Source organism: Notolepis coatsorum (genome assembly GCF_963971535.1).
Source record: "Notolepis coatsorum genome assembly, chromosome: 8".
In the NCBI taxonomy this organism is placed as follows: Eukaryota; Metazoa; Chordata; class Actinopteri; order Aulopiformes; family Paralepididae; genus Notolepis; species Notolepis coatsorum.
In genome coordinates this window covers 105,830,767-105,854,797 of record NC_140172.1, presented here as the reverse complement: position 1 = coordinate 105,854,797, position 24,031 = coordinate 105,830,767, and the positions used below count along the sequence as shown (strand labels likewise).

Sequence of the window (24,031 nt, the reverse complement as noted above, 5' to 3'; positions counted from 1 at the left end):
TTTAATATAGTTTTAGCACTTGCAAACACTGCATTCTCTCCATTGAACAAAGCGCTGGCACAAACGGCCATACGCCCACAGCGAACTCCGGCGGTCAATGTGTTAAGGCAAACAAGAACTGTGATCATTTTTTATCAGATTTAGTTTATGTAACTTGTTTCTTGTTACAGCGAGAGAAAAAAGGACCCCAGAAGAAGTACAAACGCCGGAGGAAAGATCTCTGCACGAGGAAATGGCGGAAGAGGTGGATCAGGTGAGCATGGCTCAGGAAGACAGAGAAATGGAGCCTGCGGAACCCGCCTGGATAGCGAAGATGCTAGCGAAGATGCAAGCGAACATACAAGCGGGCATACAAACTAGCATACAAGAGCTACGAGATGACATGCAGGCTGGTGCGGTGAGTAACCAAAAGGCTACCCAAGAGCTACACGCTAGCATGCAAGCTAACGCAAAGGACATCCGAGCTATACAAACTAGCATACAAACTAGCGTACAAGCTAACACGCAGGACGTGCAAGAGAGCGTTTTGACTAGCCAACAGGCTAACGCAGCAGCTAACCAAGAGCTACAAACTAGCATACAAGCTATCCAGGCAAACATAGAAGGACTCAGGGGAGAGTTAAAGAAAGGCCAGGACGAGCTCAGAGAGGAGATGGATAAGGGACTCGAGGTAATGGATGGAAAACTACAGGAACAAGAGAATGGCATAAAGATGTTGGAAGGAAGGACGGCTGAAACCGAAGAATGGGCTACAGATATACAAGATATTCTAAAGGAGACGCTCGAACAACAGAACATATTGAAAGAAAAGTTAATGGACTTGGAACACAATACACACAATAAGGGACACGAACACAAACAAAATACTGAGAGAACCAGCTGAAATAGAGAAGACATTTGAAGAATATTATGAGAAACTGTACACACAACCGATAGCGGCAAGAGAAGAGGAGATAGAGAAATGTTAGATCTACCATCGATAGGGAAGGAACAGAATGAAATATTAAATGCAGAGATCACAGAACAGGAAGTATGGAATGCGATCAGTAAAGCAAAGAGTAGTAAGTCACCGGGTAGCGACGGGTTCCCCTCGGAATTCTACAAAACATTTAGACAGGAACTGAGCCCCATATTAGAAGCAGCATTCAGACACACAATGGAAAAAGGCACAATGCCACCTTCATGGAAAGAGGCCATAATTACTACAATTCCAAAAGAAGGGAAAGATAGAGAACTGTGTAGCAGTTTCAGACCTGTGTCCATACTTAATGTAGATTACAAGATGTATACATCAATAATATCCAAAAGATTTGAGACATTTATGACAGATATTATAGACGAAGACCAGACCGGATTCATTAAAGGAAGGCAGACACAGGATAACATAAGGAAGACAGTGCAGGTGGTAGAGGAGATACAAAAGGAAGGAGGAAGTACAGTATTAGTTAGCCTAGATGCAGAAAAAGCTTTCGACAGTGTAAGCTGGATATTTCTTGGAAAAATTTGGATTAGACAAAAACGCTATGAAAACAATTAGGGCATTATACTGTATCAAGAGCAATGGTAGTTTGACTGACCGGATTAAACTAGAGAGAGCTACCAGACAGGGCTGTTGTCTTTCGCCGACGCTCTTCGATGTATTCATCGAACCACTGGCTCAACTAATTAGACAGACCAAAGACATCAAAGGGGTGGAGATAAGGGGAAAAGAACATAAATTGGGACTGTTCGCAGACGACGTGATAGTGTATATGAGACAACCAGACAAGCTTTCCGACACTGATGGATTTACTGACAGAATATGGATACTACTCAGGATATAGACTCAACGTGACGAAGACACAGACTTTAGCACTGAACTACACACCAACGATAGAGATCAAAGAAAAATACAAAATTAAATGGACAGGATCAAGTACCTAGGGGTGAACATTACAAGAGGGATGGAGGGGTTATACGATGCAAACAATACACAGATCAATCAGAAAATCAAGAGACCTAGAAAGATGGACAGTAATGCCCCTAGATTTCAGCTCAAGGATCGAAATCATTAAGATGAACATATTACCAATGTTACTATACCCATTTCAGTCTCTACCTATATTAATACCACAAAAACAATTCAGGGAATGGGACAGACAGACATCAAGATTCATTTGGGGGGGAAAGGCCAAGGATCAGATATGTGACTCTACAACTACCAAAGGAAAAAGGAGGAATGGCAGTACCCAGTTTAGAAAGCTATTACTATGCAGCACAGCTTAGAACAGTAGCATGCTGGTGCAATGTGAATTATGAAGCCAAATGGAAAGATATAGAAACCAAAAGAGAGGGATTCAAAGTGCAGGCACTGATAGGAGACAGGGAGCTGTTCAGAAGACAGGAACAACTACTAGACCCAATTACCAAATTCACTAAAAACATATGGAACACAATAGTAAAGAAATACAAGCTAGAAAAAGAATCCAAGATACTGAGATGGATAACACACAACAACAAATTCAAACCAGGGATAGACGACCATGGGTTCAAAAGATGGGAACGGGGGGTTAAACAGCAATATGTACAATGATAGAAGGAGGGGAGATGCAGACTCTACAAAAATTGAAAGAAAGATTCTGACTAGAGAATAGGGACCACTTTAGATATTTACAGATTAGAGACTACTATAACAATGAAATAAAGCAAGACAGAGACAAAGAACAGAATGGGGTAATTAAGATAATGGTAAAATCATACGAAGGAAAGAAGGGAAGGGTGATATCAGCACTATATCAGGCAATAATGGACAGTAAGGGAAATACAACATTGTATATAAAAGAAAAGTGGGAGAAAGAGTTAGAAATAGAGATAACAGAGGAGGAATGGTATAACACATGTAAGACACAACAATCAACCACAGGATCAAGGATATGGAGGGGGTTTGGGTGGAAAAACAGATTCTTTATAACACCAGAAATACAGGGCAATTACACACCAGCAAAGAAACTATGTTGGAGAGAGTGTGGACAAGAAACAGCGAACCACACACATATTCTGGAGATGTCAGAAAATAAGGCACTACTGGGAAGAGATAGGAGAGATAATAAATTAAATAATAGGATACGAAATACCCCAGGAAAACCAAGTGTTGTATCTGGGGAACCTATCACAGGAAGGAATTCAAGGGGAAGACAAATACTTGATTAAGATACTAATAGTGGCAGCCAAAAAAGCTTTAACTAAACTGTGGTACAGGGTAGAAGTGCCGACAAAGGACCAATGGATAGAGATAGTAGAGGGGATACAGGAAATGGAGAGAATCACACATCTACTGAGGCTGCAAGAAGAGAAGTTTTAATTGAAATGGGAAAAGTGCGAAGAATATAGGAGGGGAAGGAATGACATCACAGGGGATTAAAAAGGATACAAGGAAATTATGAACATTTTAAATAAAGGATGCAAATATAGAATGGACCGAAGGACCTATGCCACACTTTTTCTTTTCTCATTTTTGTATATCTATTTTATTTTTATTTCTTGTTGATGAGTCTTTATAATTTTGTATGCTGAAATGTATTGTCTATGTATGTTGTTGAAAATTTTTTAAATAAAAACTTATATATCTTAAAAAATATATCTATTCATAATTCATGTCTGCAGCCTCTGCATACCCTTCAGACCCTGTCTGAGCTGGCAGACAGTCAACACCGCCCTCTACTGCCTTGCGGAGCTATTGCATTCCATTGAAAATGGTCTGGTGTGTTACAACGTGATGACTGGATTACACTAAAATGCCTTTTTCTCGTCATTTTCCTGGAATTACTCAGAAGCACCCAAACCATACTCTATTCAAAACGGTATAAAACAGAAATGTACGGATGTTTTGTCGATATATTTTAAGCACTCGCAAATGTCGCAGTCTAAAACTATATCCATTGAATAAAGACCTGGCGCTGAAGGGGGATCAGCGCCCCCTGCTGCTGGCGGTCAATGTGCTAAGCAGGCTAATTATTTGAAAGATCTTTTCTGTCTCCTGCTTAGGGGTGTAAATGAGCATTTCTGCTACAACCCGGCATGTTTACATTTTGTATTTTTGTGATTGATGTTCATTAACATGTGCTGTCCCTATTAAATAAACGATCAAATCAAACAGACCGCAGAATGGGCACAACACAGCACGGCCCAACACACACAACCGTCAAGGGGATGCAGACTATGCCATAGCACCTGAGGAAGCTGAAGCCAAACGTGTCGGGCACCAAACAAATAAAAAGCTAAATCAGTCCTGAGGAGTGTGCGATCCCTTCTTTTGAAGGTTTTCTTCTTTTACCTTTATCAGGGTATCTGCAGGTTTAGCCCAGTCAGATTTAAGGCTTTTTAAGACTTTTTAATGCCACTCAGAATTAAATTTAATACCAATTTCACGATAACAAAATGGCAAAAATCATGGGTACTCTCAGTACTCATTCAAGGGTACTACGACTATGCCTGCACCTCATGGTACCAAAGCACCTCAAAGGCACTAAAAACAAGATTACAAACATCACAAAACAAACTGGTCAGACTACTGCTTAACCTCACTCCTAAAACCCATTTTTACCCCTGCCCACATTCAAAACCGCTCTTAAAGAGCACCTACGGGAGACTGCAATTCGAAACTGGCCACCGTAAATGTCCAACCCCCCCCCCCCCCCCCCCCTCCTAATGTACAGTCTCATCCCCATCATATATATATAATATTTTCTGTTAGGATCTCTGGGTAACAGTACTGTATATTATTTGCATATCGTATATGTCACAAATGTAACAGTACTACAGTATATACCTGTATGTCATGTATGTCCCTATGCCATAAATGTCATGATGTCATGTATGTTTTTACTGTATTTATTTCTGTATATTTTATTTCATTTTTATTCTATTTTACTCTACTCTTATCCTAGGCAACTTGATTGATTTGTGTTATTATTCTAATTCGTGACCTGTCCTGTCTAAATGTTTAAATGTTGAGCGATTTGCAGTGTCAAATTTCCCACGGGATAATAAAAGTATTTCTATTCTATCTATTCTATGTTGTGTATGTCAATATGAATTCAAAATGGGGGACCCTGATGTAAACAAGACAAACGTCTTTCTCTGGTCTGCATCCCCTTATTATTGTGTGTATTGAGCTGTACTGTATTGTACACATTCTGCAATCTGTTAAATAAAGTTTTCATTCATCCAGTTGTTTTGTTTTTGTGGTTTGGTTGAATGAATACTTTATTTAACAGATTGCAGAATGGGTACAATACAGTACAGCTCAATACACACAATAATAAGGGGATGCAGACCAGAGAAAGACGTTTGTCTTGTTTACATCAGGGTCCCTCATTTTCAATTCATAGTGACATTTATGACATGCACAACATACATGACATCATGACATTTATGGCATAGGGACATACATGTATATATTACTGTTACATTTGTGACATATATGATATGCAAATATACAGTACTGTTACCCATAGATCCTAACATATATATATATATATATACATATACATATGATGGGGAGGAGACTGTACATTAGGAGGGGGTAGGTGTGTGGTAGAAAATAAATACATAGGGTGGGGTGAAGCTCTCACTCTCATCAACACAAACGTGTCCTTGCCCTTGTTTACATCCGTGAAGAGATTTTTTGGATGCAAGAAGCCAATCCAAACCTGGCTATGTAGGACGTTTTATCTTTTCCACACGTGAATGTTTTAGCGACTTCAGAGTCAGGGAACATCGCTTGAAACACCTCTCCTAGTCCCTCATTTCCATTGTAGGACTGATGCTTTGCGACCGTATTTAGAACCCACAGTACCTCAGCTTCAAGGGTTGGCGTGGAGCCGAACGTTACCCGAACAGGTGCAGATGTAATTGGTGGTAGACCTACCTGTCCCTCAGCAGTTGATGTGGACAGCGTCGCCGTCGAAAATAAATTTGATATTGAAGTTGTCTGCAGGCGGGTTTTTGCAGAGGTAAACATGCTTAGCGCTGTGCATGTGTGACTCGACTGCTTTTATTCCCATCGTTCCCAGTTTAAAATCCTTTTTGCAGAGTTTGCAGCGGGCCTCGTAATTATCTTTCACTGGGACCAACCACGGTGCAAACCAGTTCTCATTAAATTTGCACTTTCCCATGTTAAATTAACGAGTGCAAATAAATACAAATCAATTAAACTAAACTAAACGTCAGCGTTATCGCTACGGCTTGAATAACGTGTTACATATGCTCCGGTGATCTGAAATAGCTCCCGACGGCGACACACATTAAGGACCACATTAAGGTTCCGCCCCACTGCGTACCGTTTGCGTGAAAGAAAAAAAAAAAGCCTGATTTATCTCCCGTTAATAGTTTCCCCCCAGATTTCACAATGAAACATAAGATGACATGGCATGTTTTTAAGACCTCCGAAAGTCGGATTTAAGACATTTTAAGACAAATTAAGGCCTTAATAGTTAATAGTTGAATTTAAGACTTTTTAAGACTTTTTAAGGTCCCGCGGACACCCTGCTTTATACATGCTGACCTGCACCTCCAGTCGGGGTCCAACAAGATGTGCACAAGTCTTGTTTTCTTTTTTTTATCCACTTTTTCTCCCCTTTTTCTATTTTTCTCCCATCCCTAATTTAGCCGTGCCAATTCTCCCCTCCCCTGTCTTGAACGTTGCTCGCATGTGCCCCCCACTGGCCAGTTGTAGGGAGGATAGAAGCCCATCGCATGTCCCCTCCGATACACGAGGAGGCAGCCTGTCACATCTTTTCACCTGCCAGTGCGGACTCTCATTTGGCGAGGTGTAACGTGTGGGAGGCTCACACTGCCCCCTGCCATTTTCCTGTCTCTGCTGTGCAGGCGCCCCAACCGACCTGTAGGAGTCGCTGTTCACAACGTCCAGATTACCACCCATCGACTTCCCACCCGCTAACTCTGCCAATTGAGTTAGTATGACGGCCGGCCCAAGCCGGAGGCAACGCCGACAGCCGGTTTCGATACCGGTGTCTCGTGCGTTGGTGACGAGCGCAATGTCTGCTGCGCCACCCAGCCGCCTGATGTGCACAAGTCTTATTTAGTTTATATATATATATACGTATATTATCTTTCAAATGCCTGAGTTCAATTTGAATTTAGTATCACCAGGCGTGCATAAGAACAGATAATGAAATCTACTGTAATCTACTTAACCTTTTTATTTTCACCACAGTGCAACCGTTTTGAAAAAAAAATCAGATCTAATTGTTGCTGCATGCTAACAATAGGGAAGAGAAACTAACTGCGTTTCAATATTTGTCAAAAACTTTACCTTTTGTGGTAGAATTATCCTGAATAATAGTTATTGAAATAATTCATACAGAACTATGAACCTTGAACCCCATAGAACCTTACAGGAAGTGTAGTTTTGAAAGATTACAATGCAGATCCAGAGCTCTGGATGTCCGCTACAAAATGGCCGTAAAAAAACTACAATTCCCATGATTCAAGGTTTTACAAAATGGTCGCCTCTCGCGGAATATAGACATTTCGAAGAGGAACATTTTAACCTATTCCTAAACTAACGTATTGATGATAATATACATTCTAAATGCTGTTGTGACATGGTTATGATGTTTATACTTGAATATGTTCAATACTTTTATAGAACAGTCTGGAAATATTGATTTATGAACAGATGTCATTTGCGGTCCGCCGACGGACGGCACGGGCGGAAGAGGTTAATAATTATGTTTTACATTTATAGCCATGACTCAACGACCATGTCCGAAAATAAACAAATAAATAAAAACTAAACCGATCTCCGTGGATATAGCTCCTGTATAGTGGAATATACTGCCCCAGCCTCCCTATCCCCCTCCACCCTCTCCTCTGACATACTATCTGCTCTACCTTTGAGTTCTCTGCTCTCCCCTCAGAAATGGCAACCTCCACCGTCCTCTCAGCCCTTGCAACCTCCTTCGACAAGCTTTCAGTTCCTCTCTCTCTCTCTCTCTCCCTCTCTCTCTCTCTCTCTCTCTCTCTCTCTCTCTCCCTCTCTCTCCCTCTCTCTCCCTCTCCCTCTCTCCCTCCCTCTTCCTCTCTCCCTCTCCCTCTCCCTCTCCCTCTCCCTCTCCCTCTCCCTCTCCTCCGGCCGGACGCAGACAATGGAACCAATGCATGGTGTTTACCTGGTGGGTAATTGACCTGTCTCCCTGTCCTAATTACACTCATTCCTACCTGGTGTGTCTCGTTATATTCTCTTCTGTGTCACACAACCAGTGTCAGTCGATCAGAAAACTGTCTGTGAGTAATACCTACAGCTCTAGTCTCATCGTTCCTTGTCGATAGAGGGAGAAGAAGAGGAAGGAGGAGAAGAAGAAGATAGCAGGTCTCTGCTAGTGACGGCACATTAAGTGTTACTTGACAACCTGACACCCTCAACATGCTCTGGGATATCAGTGAGTGTCTATCAGGAAACGTAGAATAACGGTAAGAATACGCCGTGCTTTCCCTGCTGTCGATACGCTGTATTCTCTGAAAATCCTTTAACCCTTTCACTACCACACTACAGAAGGTTAACCCTTTACTATCGCACTACAGACTGTTAACCCTTTGGTAGTGCAGTAGTGAAAGGGTTAATATGCTGATCCCGGATCAGTACTCATGCTCACGCCGGTTCCATGGACTCGCTTCTCAGAATTCCAGGTGACGTGTTTAGCCGTCACAATGTCTTCTGAAATCGTTTCAGAGTTGGCTTTTGAACGGTTCGAAGGCATTACAATTGTCTCCGTTGACTTCAAAGCACAGAGATCTGTTTTTACCTTCACATTGTATCCAAGCATTAGCTCGACCTCCTCTTCATGGGTCGGGAGACCTACTTGCAATGGGGGGAAGGAAACACAGTGCAGTTGTGGATCATTATGTTGACCCTCCTTTATGAGAAGGTTGGTTGGTCCTCTCTGACGGAGATGCGCAAAAACACTGGTATTTGTTCATTTGTAAGGCCCTTATTGGTAACCTACCTCCTTATACTACATCATTATTGGTAAGCTACCTCCTTATACTACATCATTATTGGTAAGCTACCTCCTTATATTACATCATTATTGGTAAGCTACCTCCTTATACTACATCATTATTGGTAAGCTACCTCCTTATACTACATCATTATTGGTAAGCTACCTCTTTATACTACATCATTATTGGTAAGCTACCTCCTTATACTACATCATTATTGGTAAGCTAACCTCTTATACTACATCATTATTGGTAAGCTACCTCCTTATACTAGATCATTATTGGTAAGCTACCTCCTTATATTACATCATTATTGGTAAGATACCTCTTTATACTACATCATTATTGGTAAGCTACCTCCTTATACTACATCATTATTGGTAAGATACCTCCTTATACTACATCATTATTGGTAAGCTACCTCCTTATACTACATCATTATTGGTAAGCTACCTCCTTATATTACATCATTATTGGTAAGCTACCTCCTTATACTACATCATTATTGGTAAGCTACCTCCTTATATTACATCATTATTGGTAAGCTACCTCCTTATACTACATCATTATTGGTAAGCTACCTCCTTATATTACATCATTATTGGTAAGCTACCTCCTTATACTACATCATTATTGGTAAGCTACCTCCTTATACTACATCATTATTGGTAAGCTACTGTACCTCCTTATACTACATCATTATTGGTAAGCTACCTCCTTATACTACATCATTATTGGTAAGCTACCTCCTTATACTACATCATTATTGGTAAGCTACCTCCTTATATTACATCATTATTGGTAAGCTACCTCCTTATACTACATCATTATTGGTAAGCTACCTCCTTATACTACATCATTATTGGTAAGCTACTGTACCTCCTTATACTACATCATTATTGGTAAGCTACCTCCTTATACTACATCATTATTGGTAAACTACCTCCTTATACTACATCATTATTGGTGAGCTACTTCCTTATACTACATCATTATTGGTGAGCTACTTCCTTATACTACATCATTATTGGTAAGCTACCTCCTTATACTACATCATTATTGGTAAGCTACTTCCTTATACTACATCATTATTGGTAAGCTACCTCCTTATATTACATCATTATTGGTGAGCTACTTCCTTATACTACATCATTATTGGTAAGCTACCTCCTTATATTACATCATTATTGGTAAGCTACCTCCTTATACTACATCATTATTGGTGAGCTACCTCCTTATACTACATCATTATTGGCGAGCTACTTCCTTATATTACATCATTATTGGTAAGATACCTCCTTATACTACATCATTATTGGTAAGCTACTTCCTTATACTACATCATTATTGGTAAGCTACCTCCTTATACTACATCATTATTGGTAAGCTACCTCCTTATACTACATCATTATTGGTGAGCTACTTCCTTATACTACATCATTATTGGTGAGCTACTTCCTTATACTACATCATTATTGGTAAGCTACCTCCTTATACTACATCATTATTGGTGAGCTACTTCCTTATACTACATCATTATTGGTGAGCTACTTCCTTATACTACAGCATTATTAGAATGGAATGTTGGAACCTATGGAACCCGTTCTAGTGACCGGCTGGTCCTTAACACATTCGGCGCCAGACCCAAGATATCCCGGGTTAACTCGCCATGCGTTGGTCGCCAAGACCCGAGATTTCTCGGGTTTTGGTTGTTTATTCCTTTATTCGATATTTTTATTCATTATTCATCCACAGACCTCTGTGTTACCATAGGGAATGAGTCTGAGGTTGCCAAATTACAATACCGGCCGCATCCAGCTAGACGGCAGTATCGAGCACCCTTTGAAACCTTGTATCTTGGCCTGTGTAATGGCCAAACAACGTTTCTTTGTCGGGCGAGGGCAGCCGTTCTCCCGGTTCCATTGAAGCGAGTGAAATATCCCCGATCCATGTGGTGGGTTATGCCGTCGACCAAATGGACATTGGATGTACCAGATGGCGATCAAACAATTGGAATATTATTTTTGGAATACTCCCGATCACAGGTAAGAACGATCTGACGTCAATTTTAGCTTGATCCTGCAATGCTTGTATACCAATCGGGCTGATAAGCGTTTTTTTGTATTTTTTTTTTAATCTTTTTCCCCATCCTTTTTCCTCCGATTTTCTCCCATCCCAATGTTAGTCGTTATGCCAATTCCCAATCCCCTTCCTGGTCGCTGCGCACTTACCCCCCACAGTCGGTCTGGGAGAGTGGAGGCTATCACGTGCTTCCTCCGACACACGTCTAGCCAATCAACCGCTTCTTTTCACCTGGCAGCCCGGACTCTCACTGAGAGGGTGTAACATGTGGAAGGATCATACTACTCCCCTTAGATCCTATCCACGCTGAGCAGGCGCCCCGACCAAACTGTAGGAGTCGCTGTTTACAATGACCCGGACCCACCCCTCCAGCTTTCCCACCCTCTAATACAGCCAATTGTATTAGTGTGAACGGCCAGCCAAGCTGGTGACAACGCCGGAGCTCTGAGCTGGATTCGAACAGGCGAATCCAGCGTCTCCGGCGTTGGTGACGAACGCAATCTCCGCTACCTGACCGCCTGATAAGCGTTTTTAGTGTTTAATACGAATGCCGTTACTGACAATCAAATAATCAGAAACGACCCCCCCCCCCCCCCCCCCCCCCTTTCATGCATTCATGGTGGAACATATTACCTATGATATAGATTTGATTTCGGAATAATAGCGTGTACAGGCAAGAAATGGCAATGTCTATAGTGGAATTGACGTATAGGGCTATAACTCAGCATTTCATGAATTACCCTAGACCACTCTATAACCATACTTATATTCACCACGGTATAACACGGGAACGTATGGATGGAAAAATTTATTCTTTTTCACATATTGAACGATAGATAGGTGATGTCAAATGGGCCATAGTATTGTATCCATAGCTATAATATAGAATATAGTTATAGCTCTACAAACAAGGTGACACAGTCCTATTGTTTAAAGCACGGCCTAGCTACAGCGGGCCCCAACTAATAGCTGGCGCCGAATGAGTTAAAGTCCCCTGAGTTTGCTCTGAACAGGGTAAATCTGCATTTTGCTATGATGCCCCTCTAGCTCATGGAATGAACTCCAACAGTCCTTAAACAGTCCAATCCTTGGGATGATCCCCTCTGTTGCAGAGTTTAAAACCTTGATATCCAACCTTTGTCAATAAAGTTGTACATGTTTTAATTGATTGTTATCCTTACTTGTCTTATTGTTATGGTTTTATATGCTGTGTGATTTAATATGCATTTTTCTGCTTAACTCTGGTATGTACACTAAACATGACTGTAAATGAGGGAAACCTCAGTTGCCTTTCAAGTTTAAATAAAGGTTTGAAATGAAAATGTAACTTGGAGCTTCGTAAATTCACTTTCAGAGTGAGCCCTTTGATTAACACTAGCACAGCCATGGAGAAAATGCCACAAATTCCGCCACTAAGTCAGATGACCCGACAGCTTATAAAAGTACCCGTTTTATCTGGCACGGTTTCTGATTTATTGGAACAGACGAAAGTCACAGCACTTTGCGAGCATGTAGCGCAGGGGTGGCCAACCCGTGGCTCACGAGCCGCATGTGGCTCTTTGCCCGTCAATGTGTGACTCTTCCATCCAAAAAAAAAAACAATCAAAAAATTTAAATTAAAATGAAATATTATAATATATTATTATTTTCTTGGATGGAAGAGCCACACATTGACGGGCAAAGAGCCACATGCGGCTCGCGAGCCACGGGTTAGCCACCCCTGCGCTACATGCTCGCAAAGTGCTGTGACTTTCGTCTGTTCCAACAGCCCATATGTGGAATAATGTTCTAATTACATTTTCCTGAAGTCATTTAAAATGTTCAGAAACCGTGCCAGATAAAACGGGTACTTTTAGGAAAAGTCATTGAGTGACAGAGCTGGAGCTCGACCGAGTGACGAGGATACATTTATTGAAAATGCCTCGGGGTCATGTGACCCCTTGTCGGCTGTGCTAGTGTTAAAGCCATGTTGTCTGCGGTCACTCAAAGCTCACATGATAGTAAACAATACATGTGTGGTTTGACGTTGACTAGCAAAAACACCACCGCCGGATGAGAACCTTGAATCTATGAAAAGTTAACTTTTCAACAATTGAGAGAAACATTGATTTTCAGATTGATACGCATGAATATTTGAACGTGAGTGGGTCTCACGGGCCCTCGGTTCAGCGCCGTCAGCAAAAAGCCCATGTGATTCAATGAAACTCTGTAGAAATCAACACTGGAGTTCCAAGGTCTCTGTGAGAGACAGCGGCAATGGACTGAATCTATACATTCACAGGTTTTCATCACTGGGTTACTGAGAAGGTCAAGCTGCTCCTCTCTTGCTGCTATTATGCATAGCATGGGTCAAAAGTGACCCGAGCTAATTAGTATAATACACATTGTTTTATATATATATATATATATTTGCATGTTATGCATTGTATTCCTCAATATGTCATGTTTTAATGTTATTTTATCAAATATTTTGCATAGAGAGAACTAACGGCAGTAGAACTGGATAACTACTAGGAGCGTCTGGTCACTAAGTGTGTCTGACTCTTACCAACTAAACTGCACGGACTACAATGCATAATGTATGACGTACATCACGCCAGTTAGGGTACCTCATGTATACTGCAGCACCAGTGTTTACTGTATACTTTAATTACTCATAGTATTGTAGCGTCTGCTATTAAAGACTCACCAACTCAGTTGTTGTTTCTCACTGGTTGGTTTATTTATCACTGTTCTTTTGGTCTTATAACATTGACTGGGTGCAACACCTCTGCAGTACATTCATAGGCTGAACTCCAACTCATACTCCTAGATCATCTGGAAAGTGTCCTTGGCATCACTGGTACCTCCCTGTCCTGCTTTACATCCTACCTGACCAACAGGTGGCAGTATGTTTCCCTCGGGGGGGTCCAGGTCAGCTCCAGCACCTGTTAACCAGGGTGTTCCCCAGGGTTCGGTGCTAGGTCCGCTCCTTTGTACCATCTAGCTCCTCCCACTCGGTGAGATCATAAGGAAACATGGCCTCCACTTTCACTCATATGCAGACGACATGTAGCTTTATCTCCTCACCAAACCCTCGGCTTGTAGCTTCCCCAGCCTACGGAGGTAAGGAACCTGGGCATAATACTGGACTCAACCCTCTCGTTTCAGCCACACGTCAAGTCTGTCACCAGGTCCGCCTTTTTCCACCTCAGAACCATTTCCCGCCTTCGCCCCTCTCTCTCCGACACCTCAGCGGAAACACTTATTCACGCCTTCGTCACTTCCCGCCTTGACTACTGCAACAGAATCCTTCTTGGTGCCTCCAAGAAGGTTCTGGATTGCTTGCAGTACGTCCAAAACTCAGCTGCGAGGGTCCTCACGCGCACCAAACCCTGGCAGCACATCACCCTTCATTTAAACTTGTGTAATTCGGCAGTTCAACAAGTGGAAAGTACTAAACTCCTTGGAGTGATGCTGGATTGCACTCTGTCTTGGTCTCAGCATATTAATTATATTGTTTTAAAAATGGGAAGAGCAATTGGTATTTCCAGGAAATGTGCTTCTTTTTTTACCCGTCCCCTTTAACCCATTCTCTGCCGGGCATTGTACCCATCATTGTACCCTCTCTGCCAGCACTATAAGTCTATGGAGATGTTCACCTTCTTTGCAGGTCTATAACTTTTTAAATTGTATTGCTAAATTGACATTACTATGGCCCATTCAACATCAATTATCTATCGTTCAGGATGTAGGAACATTTTACTTTTTCATTCACATATAGAGTATAAATATGTTTTTATCGTTTTCTGCAGTATTTCATAGAACGTGAGATATAGGCATAAATGCATATATTAGATGATCAAATGCAGTTTGATACCGATCAACGTTATATAAAAAATGTCAACTGTACATGGTCCTAAACGTCATGACTGGTCATCTGCGGGTGAACGGAGGGGGGGGGGGGGGGTTGTTTATAATTCAATGACCGACGTTAAATGATTCATGTAGTATGGGTGATATATTGATCAGAGCAGTTTGTATCGAAAATGGTAAAGAAAAACGCTGAAACTCACCCCAGTCTCCTCGTAGCGTTGGGCGATGAGAGTGCAGCAAACAGATCCCAATTATGGGATGTTGATCGATGCGATCCATTTCCGGTTTGTATATTACTAATAGACGTCCAAATCATGTTGATTATTGAGTTATGGCAAAGATCGATATCGACGGTGTCTGTATTGAGCCCCGGGACGATAAGCGAGTGGCCGGACGAAAATAGGGGACGGACCGAGCACTTCCGGGTACTTCCGGTTTGGCAACTCGTCGATCGGCCACGAGGTGGCGGTATTGAAGCATTGCAGAGTTGTGATGGCCCAGACAGCATCACCCAAGACTCCGTGGGTGAAATATGAATACCATGACGAAAATATTAAATATTGATCTCAAAAACGCCTTACGGAGTTATTGGCAGACAATGCATGGCGGAGAAACTCGCCTTAACACGTGAATGGCGGAGAATGGGTTAATGTCAGATAGTGCAAAGTTTAGTTTAATGTCATCTTGACTGTTGCTCTGCGATGTGGTCATCTGCTGCCAGTGGTGACCTCAGGACGCTCCAGGTGGTCCAGAACAGTGGTGACCTCAGGACGCTCCAGGTGGTCCAGAACAGTGGTGACCTCAGGACGCTCCAGGTGGTCCAGAACAGTGGTGACCTCAGGACGCTCCAGGTGGTCCAGAACAGTGGTGACCTCAGGACGCTCCAGGTGGTCCAGAACAGTGGTGACCTCAGGAAGCTCCAGGTGGTCCAGAACAGTGGTGACCTCAGGAAGCTCCAGGTGGTCCAGAACAGTGGTGACCTCAGGACGCTCCAGGTGGTCCAGAACAGTGGTGACCTCAGGAAGCTCCAGGTGGTCCAGAACAGTGGTGACCTCAGGACGCTCCAGGTGGTCCAGAACAGTGGTGACCTCAGGACGCTCCAGGTGGTCCAGAACAGTGGTGACCTCAGGACGCTCCAGGTGGTCCAGAACAGTGGTGACCTCAGGACGCTCCAGGTGGTCCAGAACAGTGGTGACCTCAGGAAGCTCCAGGTGGTCCAGAACAGTGGTGACCTCAGGACGCTCCAGGTGGTCCAGAACAGGGCAGCACTCTCCAATGAGCCCAATTGTATTAATGTGTGATGGTGAATAGATGAATTCAACCGAATTAATTCAAATGGATCATTGTTGACCCACACTTTGCATTAAAAGCTTTTGAACAGGTAATTTATGTTGTTCTGGCTGCTAGATTATAAAAAATGCTACTATTGGATGAAAAGCATGTTTCTCTAAAAAGTTTACTTTTCAAACATTTTGAAAAATAATCTCATGTATACCCATACATATTTTAAATTAGTACACATACATTTTGAGTGGGTTTCAGTGTGAGGCAGTTCGACAGTAAAAGTCCATCTTTTGTAGATTCAATGAACCTCAGTAGATACCAACACTGGAGTTCCAAGGTCTCTGTTTGACAGCGGCAATGGACTGAATCTATACATTCACAGGTAAAGAAACAGGTTGTATTAATTATACTGTAGGCTTTTTTCCATTTAGGGTGAGGGGGTTAGATGGGTACCCTGCTGGCATAGCTTAGGGGATCTTTATTTATTTATGTTTATATTGAATGCAAGTAATATATTTGTATATATATATACAAAACACAAGAAGACACTGTAAAAAATGTGTTCCATGATTTTCTTTTTTATACAAATAGATTTGATCGCTCTACCATTAGAGGAAACTTTGAAATATTGATTTTTTATTTTTTTTTATTCTTTATTTCGATGTAATAAAAAACAAACAATATAAAATCAAAACTATATATATATATGCAAAACAAAAAAACTATATATGTAAAACATGAAATATGAATAAATATTGCCCGAGAATGTACACTTATGGATATAGACTTTAGCAAGAATTATGATGAGGTTCATAAAAAAATATGCATTATTCCCATCACAGTCAAGGAAGCCGAATAATACATTTCCAATGATGAATTATGCTAAATGGGACTTCTTTGACCTACAGTAAGTAGAAATGTGTGTGGTAAACCCTTGTTCCAACAAATTGTATCTACCAAATTGTTCCAATATGCATAAATATAAGGAGTTGAAACAACATATTTTTGAAATAAAGTGTGAATTGCCCTATTGTTATATTTAGGGATGCGTGAAAAGCCTATGGCCAGGAGAATCAGCTGGGTTGATAGATGGCAATTGTGTGGGCGAAGACGCCCTCTAAATAACAAGCACCTATAGACTCGTGGCGGCTGGTCACTAGAGGTCGCTAGGGCGCCGCCGCCCCCTGGTGGAAAGTGTTTTTAGTTTTTCTATAATAATAGATTTTGACTGCTAAAAATATTTTAATTCGTTTTTTTAATAAATAATAATTACAAATTGTAAGTATGTTTGTGTTTAAAATGCACAATAACGTGTAATATATAAAACATTAAAATATAAATCGTTGTTTGTGCTTCCTGTTCATCCCCTCTGACGCCCAGTCAGTGCGCAACGCAGCAAATAGAAAGATGCACATAGCAACATAAATGCACGTAGCAACGTACATTTAGCCAATCAGCGTCTTCAAATTTGATGCCTAAAGGGCGATTCATTTATCACCCTGAGCAGAGTCAGTGTTTTAGGGAGTGGGGAAAACCTATGTCCTAGCTAATTAGCTAATAGTCGAAAATGTATAATAATCACAAGAGACATTCAGTGCGGGATCTAACAAAAGGGAATTTTGGAAAGTTCAAGCCTGGACCACAAAGCTTCTGGATCAGGGTTAGTGTGACGGCTCCTCCAATTCATACAGCGATGTTCCAGGAAGACTAGAGGCTCTTTCATGTGTCTCTAATGGGGATCCTTTAATAAACATAAACCAGCAGCAAAATAAAGTGAGTCTCTCAGGCTCTGCGTTATGATATTATGATAGGAAAATGTAATTGTAGTGCTGTCAGACCCGGATATCTCCCGGATGTTCTCCTGGGGGACAATGCCCCCACACACCCCTATAGGGGTTTGGTTTACAAACATGTCACCTTTTTCACCTCTTATCAGTCTGCAGGGTCGGTGAATATGGCACAGCCCCACCTCAAATACGTTTCACCAGCCGCCACTGCATCAGACTCAGTGTGCGCGTGCATCACCGGAGCAGAAGGGAACATAATCCTGGTCAGAACAATGGGGCAGACTACAATATATTTGCATTTGTTAGCCATGCTAACGATCTAAACAATCAATCCATGCCAAAGCTAGATATGTAAAAGGTGAACGACACACACTCGCAGCCATGCTGATTTGGCTAAATGACCTCCAGCCATCATATTGCATCAAGCGAGCCTACCATTGGAGATCCAGTCACCCCAGGCTCTCAGATGTGAAAAAAGCGCCCCCTATCGTCTCCCAGATGGTAAATCACCCTTTTGGATTGGACTCAATGAAAGTGAATGGGAGAAAGGATTTCTGACTCCACATTTTACTTCTCACTGATGCAGCCGGGGTCTACCAGAGTTCACTCTGGAGCCTTGGTGCCGCGGCGAATATGTGTTTTACTGTACACACGATGGATCAATCAAATGAGCGATTTTTTCGTATGGCGATCGGAAATTGGAATAAACCATTTGGATACCATCTGATCTCATGTAAGGAATCTATGTTATCAGTCTTAGGATAATCAGACTCGTTTTCACGGATATATAAGTGTTTCCCCTATATGTGATATAGCTGTTTTGACTGTAAAAGCCATGAGGAAATAATAGCAGCGATTATCAGCGCGCGGCACGAGCGTGCGTGCACACACATATACTATCGATCATCTAGCGTTTTTTTGAAAACGATTCATAAATAGGCCGACAAATGACAACTTTCTAGAATATTACAGTAAAAGGCGATTAACATAGAATGTGTTGTTTTTTCCGCAAAAATGAGTGATTTTCAAAATGCTATCAAACGGAAATGAAGCGATAAAAAAACAATCTGCTTTGACAATGTTGACTGGAAAATTAGTCTTTGATAAGCGACGGGCAGATTAGACACATAGCCATAATTTAAAACATAGATTAGAATACATTGGAGTGGATTTGGGCATTCAAGGGGGTAAAAAGGAAAACACGGACTGGCTCTCAAAGTGTTAAGTCCGGGGAGTGTCACGGTTTCTCCATAGAGCCCTGTTGTATTATTTTAGCGCAGCAGCTCGCGCAGGTCCAAGGCAACTTAGTCACGTGACTCAGTTGGTATTGCTGATTGGTGCGAACACGATATGTTTGTATACAGCGAACAGGTCTATAGGCAGTGTTGTAGCACTCGAGTCCAGCACTGATTTTCAGGACTCGTGACTCGACGTGGACTTGAGCATTGACTGCTCACTGCATTTGATGTCTATTGTGTCACAAAGTAAATAAACTCCCTTTGAAACGGTGACCGCTTATGTTAAAATGTAGACCTGTTTTTTTATTTGTACGTCAGCTCTTTGACGGCCAGAGTGGAGTGGACTCAACCTCGATGACTCGGACTTGGACTCGGGTAATGGGGCCTCGAGACTCGACTCTCACTCGAGGTTTAGTGACTCGACTACAACCCTGCCTATAGGAATTGCATCAGCTACCATAGTGAACCATATCTCTTCATAACAAACCCTTTAATAACTGTGACACTAGTAGGGCTGACACACGATAAGATATTTATGAGGTGAAAAAGTATGCTTGTAATCAATGATCAGGCGAACAGGGCTCTCGCTTACGGAGAGCAGATTTGTTTGCGCGATAGGGGGCGTTTGTGTTGTTCTGGCTGCTAATTGATTCATCTAAACGAGAGAGAAAATGTCAGCTGTTGTTGTTCAGAGGCATTGTCCTGCTACCAAGTCAGAATGTCACAGGAAATTGGCATCTTTGTGCCCAAGGGAATTAATAGGAGTCAAAATGTTAGCGCTCATTCTGTGGCTCTTCTAGGCAAAACAAAGGCTTCGCACATTTTCGCACACATCCACATGCACGCACACTCACTCTAACTCTTCATATAGTCCCACTGTAGTGCCGACCACATGCACGCACACTCACTCTAACTCTTCATATAGTCCCACTGTAGTGCCGACCACATGCACGCACACTCACTGTAACTCTTCATATAGTCCCACTGTAGTGCCGACCACATGCACGCACACTCACTCTAACTCTTCATATAGTCCCACTGTAGTGCCGACCACATGCACGCACACTCACTCTAACTCTTCATATAGTCACACTGTAGTGCCGACCACATGCACGCACACTCACTGTAACTCTTCATATAGTCCCACTGTAGTGCCGACCACATGCACGCACACTCACTCTAACTCTTCATATAGTCACACTGTAGTGCCGACCACATGCACGCACACTCACTCTAACTCTTCATATAGTCCCACTGTAGTGCCGACCACATGCACGCACACTCACTGTAACTCTTCATATAGTCACACTGTAGTGCCGACCACATGCACGCACACTCACTCTAACTCTTCATATAGTCCCACTGTAGTGCCGACCACATGCACGCACACTCACTGTAACTCTTCATATAGTCACACTGTAGTGCCGACCACATGCACGCACACTCACTCTAACTCTTCATATAGTCACACTGTAGTGCCGACCACATGCACGCACACTCACTCTAACTCTTCATATAGTCACACTGTAGTGCCGAAAGATAGGAGTCAGAGGCGGAGTATCAAAGGGAAGTAAACAATCTCTCTCGAACAGAAAGTAGCGCAAACTACAATGTCCCTTTTCTCAACCCATAGTTCCGTGGGTGAATTATGTCACTCCACCACAACACATAGGAATTTGTGGCCCATATCTTACCCCTCTCTCGTTAGATTGACAGATCGGCATCTGTCGAGTTTTCACAGCACTGTTTGATCATCTAGGCCAGTTTATTATAGCATAGGGAAAACACAACCCACGTCAGATATATATCCACACGGGGATGACTGGCCCATATCCACTCTGTTTTCTCTGAGTGCCCCCCCCCCCCCCCCACCCCGTTATCATTGTACGACTTCACAATAGCCTCCTCCAATTCAATCAGTGTTTTTTAACCAATGTTGTCTCCTCATGACTACCGCTTCACGCAGAGTAGAGGGGAAATACGACACGAGTTGTATTTCAATAGCGGTTCAATAATAACATATGAGAATTAAGTGGGTCCTATTCTTTTCATTTTCCGAGCCCATTATTCTTATCTGTCAAAACCTCCCATTATTCTTCTGAAATAACACTGTTGAGTAAGTGTTTAGTTGCAGTCTGACGAGTGGGGCAATTATTCTGGCATCCTATGAGTGAGATGGATATTGTGTGTGATTCACCTGGTCCCCCCTGTGTACACACCTCAATATTACATTATATTAAAATGTATTGTCATCATTCAGCACAAGTACAGTACAACGAAAATAAGTTTGGCATCCAACCAGAGTGCAAATGTAGCAGTAAAGTGCAACAGCAATATACAATGTACAGGTGGTTAAACTGGGTACAACATATAAAAATGTGCATCTTAACGTTCGATGTCCCATATCCGCGCACGTCGCAGCACTTTACTCTCGTCTGTCGGCTCTGGGCCGCCTTTCGATCGCCACCTCGCTCAACCTATTGCGTGCTTCGGGGCTCGAGTTACAAGACGAAATATCCGGCGAGCGTCATTTGACAGGCCGCTCCGTCCAACTGTAAACGGTCCCAAACTGACCGGTCACCGCTGACGGCGAAAATAAATTGACCACCGTTGTAGCCAAGGAGCGTCTGCTCCGAAAGCGATCCGAGACGAGTGCTGGATGTAACGAGAAGGGGGCAGAAGAAGACCAACAAGTTCTTTGTTTTGACTCGCACGTCTGAATGAATGGAAGGGGACGGCCATTTTGGATAATCACGCTGATTTATTGCGGTACACACGTTACAAAAACCTTTGTAAAACACACATTTTCGGTGGGATTTTTATAAACGTTGGACCTGTAGGACTATAAGACTTCAGGCTATGGAACCGTTATGTTTTCCAGCTCCTACCTCTCAGCTGGAACACAAAATTAGGCATCTGGCAACAAGTCAACACAAAAGTAAAGAGCAAATATTTTATTTCAAACCTCTGTTTCTCTATTACATTAGCACTCAAAGTGATCTTTCAAAAGAGACCAGACTCGTATAAGTATGACGTATAATACATCACTAATTACTTTGGGTATGCAATCAACAGTGTGTGTGTGTGTGTGTGTGCGTGCGTGCGTGCGTGCGTGCACGTCCGTGTGTGTGTGTGTGTGCGTATGCGTGTGTGTGTGTGTGTGTGTGTGTGCGTATGCGTGTGTGTAATGGGAGTTAGATGTTAACTGATGATTCCTCAAATATGATTTCCATTAGATTAATTAGATGCAGTGCTTGCATTTAAATTTTCTGATCACCCTTGTAATTAAACAGCCTAATAATCACAATCACAATCATATATCATTTGCAACGCTGTTCTCTCAAAGTGTTGACAAAGCGTGTGCAGAAAATGTATAAATTAGTTCAATGAAAGCATCACAGAATCGCTTCTGTGAGGGAGTTCCGGTTCAGTGCGCGCTGTGTACCGAACGAATGCTGCGTTACTTTAACCACTAACGGAACGCACGTGCAGAGTTCAAAACTCCAAATCCCTCCCTTCCCAAAATATAACTTGTGCAAAGGGCCATATGTTATTCGTTTGGCCCACGCAAACCACTGAGAGATCACCTGTAATTTAGCATTGACTCATAGTATAGCGAACACAAAAGACAAGCCAGAGCTATAGAAGACCTACCTAAGTTGCTGGACTGCACCTGCTTTGATAAAATGACTGATGCTGGTGCTCTAGTGTGACATCTAGTGGCTGAATATGATCTATAGCACCTTTAATGCATTTACATTTTGCAGACTGTTTACGGTGAATGCTCCCATGACTGGCTCACACCTAAAGCACCTAGAGTTGGTACTGAACTTGGGACGTCTGCTTTTAGCTTCTGTGCTCATGACACATGAGACATCATACGACAAACTCTAAGGCTCAATACTTTGGTCTCCTTTGATCACCAACCATTCCACCATAATCTTTAATTGTTTTAATTGATTGTACAAATCAATTTATATATTGTATTGTTTATTGTATTTATCATGTATTTTTTACATTTGTATGATTGGAAATGAGGGTGTGCCTGCAAAGATTTTTCCAGTTGAAATAAAGATGGAATGAATGAAAGATTCCTGATCCAGTGATAAACGCCAAACACAGCTACAATGGGTCAAATGTGAGGAAAACAAGATTGTAAAACGCTTTGTATAAACGCTGTTATATAAACTCACCATTTTACCATTTAGATAAATGGTGCACACACACAAACACTGTCATTCAGCAGACAGTGAGTGGAAACGTGCAGTCCTGCTGTGGGGATTATCAATCAATCAATTAATCAATCAATCAATCAATCAGATTTATTTATATAGCACATTTCACATGACGCGTGTCAACCAAAGTGCTGTACAGAGGGTAGATACACAAGATACATATAGACAACAATCACACTCCGTTTTATGGGAGGGCACACAGACAGACAGACAGACAGACAGACAGACAGACAGGCCCGCACGCATGCACGGACGCACACACACACACACACACACTGATATTTAAATGCCAGACTGATAGCTGATGTCAGCTTGTCATCTTGTCAGTGTGTGTGTGTGTGTGTGTGTGTGTGTGTGTGTTTATATTACCCTGAGTGTCTGCTGATGTGAGCACTGACCTGTCAATCTTTGCTGATCTAATATTGATTTTTATATCTTTCTATCATAGTCGGTCTTCTCTTACCATTTATTAGCCATCTCTCTCGAATCATCCTCTCTCTCTCTCTCTCTCTCTCTCTCTCTCGACTCTCTCTCTGTATCTACTCTC

The 24,031-nt window shown here is 42.1% G+C and overlaps 1 protein-coding gene across 1 annotated transcript in view; it reads left to right on the top strand.

Moving 5' to 3' along the window:
• Positions 1-232: 232 nt before the first annotated feature.
• Positions 233-24,031, top strand: part of LOC311233527 (uncharacterized protein) — a gene marked incomplete at both ends in the record, with an annotated part of 43,856 nt that continues 20,057 nt past the window's right edge. Inside the window, one exon of the mRNA XM_084320493.1 lies at positions 233-397. Within this exon, the coding sequence (XP_084176619.1) occupies positions 233-397 (165 nt within the window). The remainder of the gene's footprint in view (positions 398-24,031) is intronic.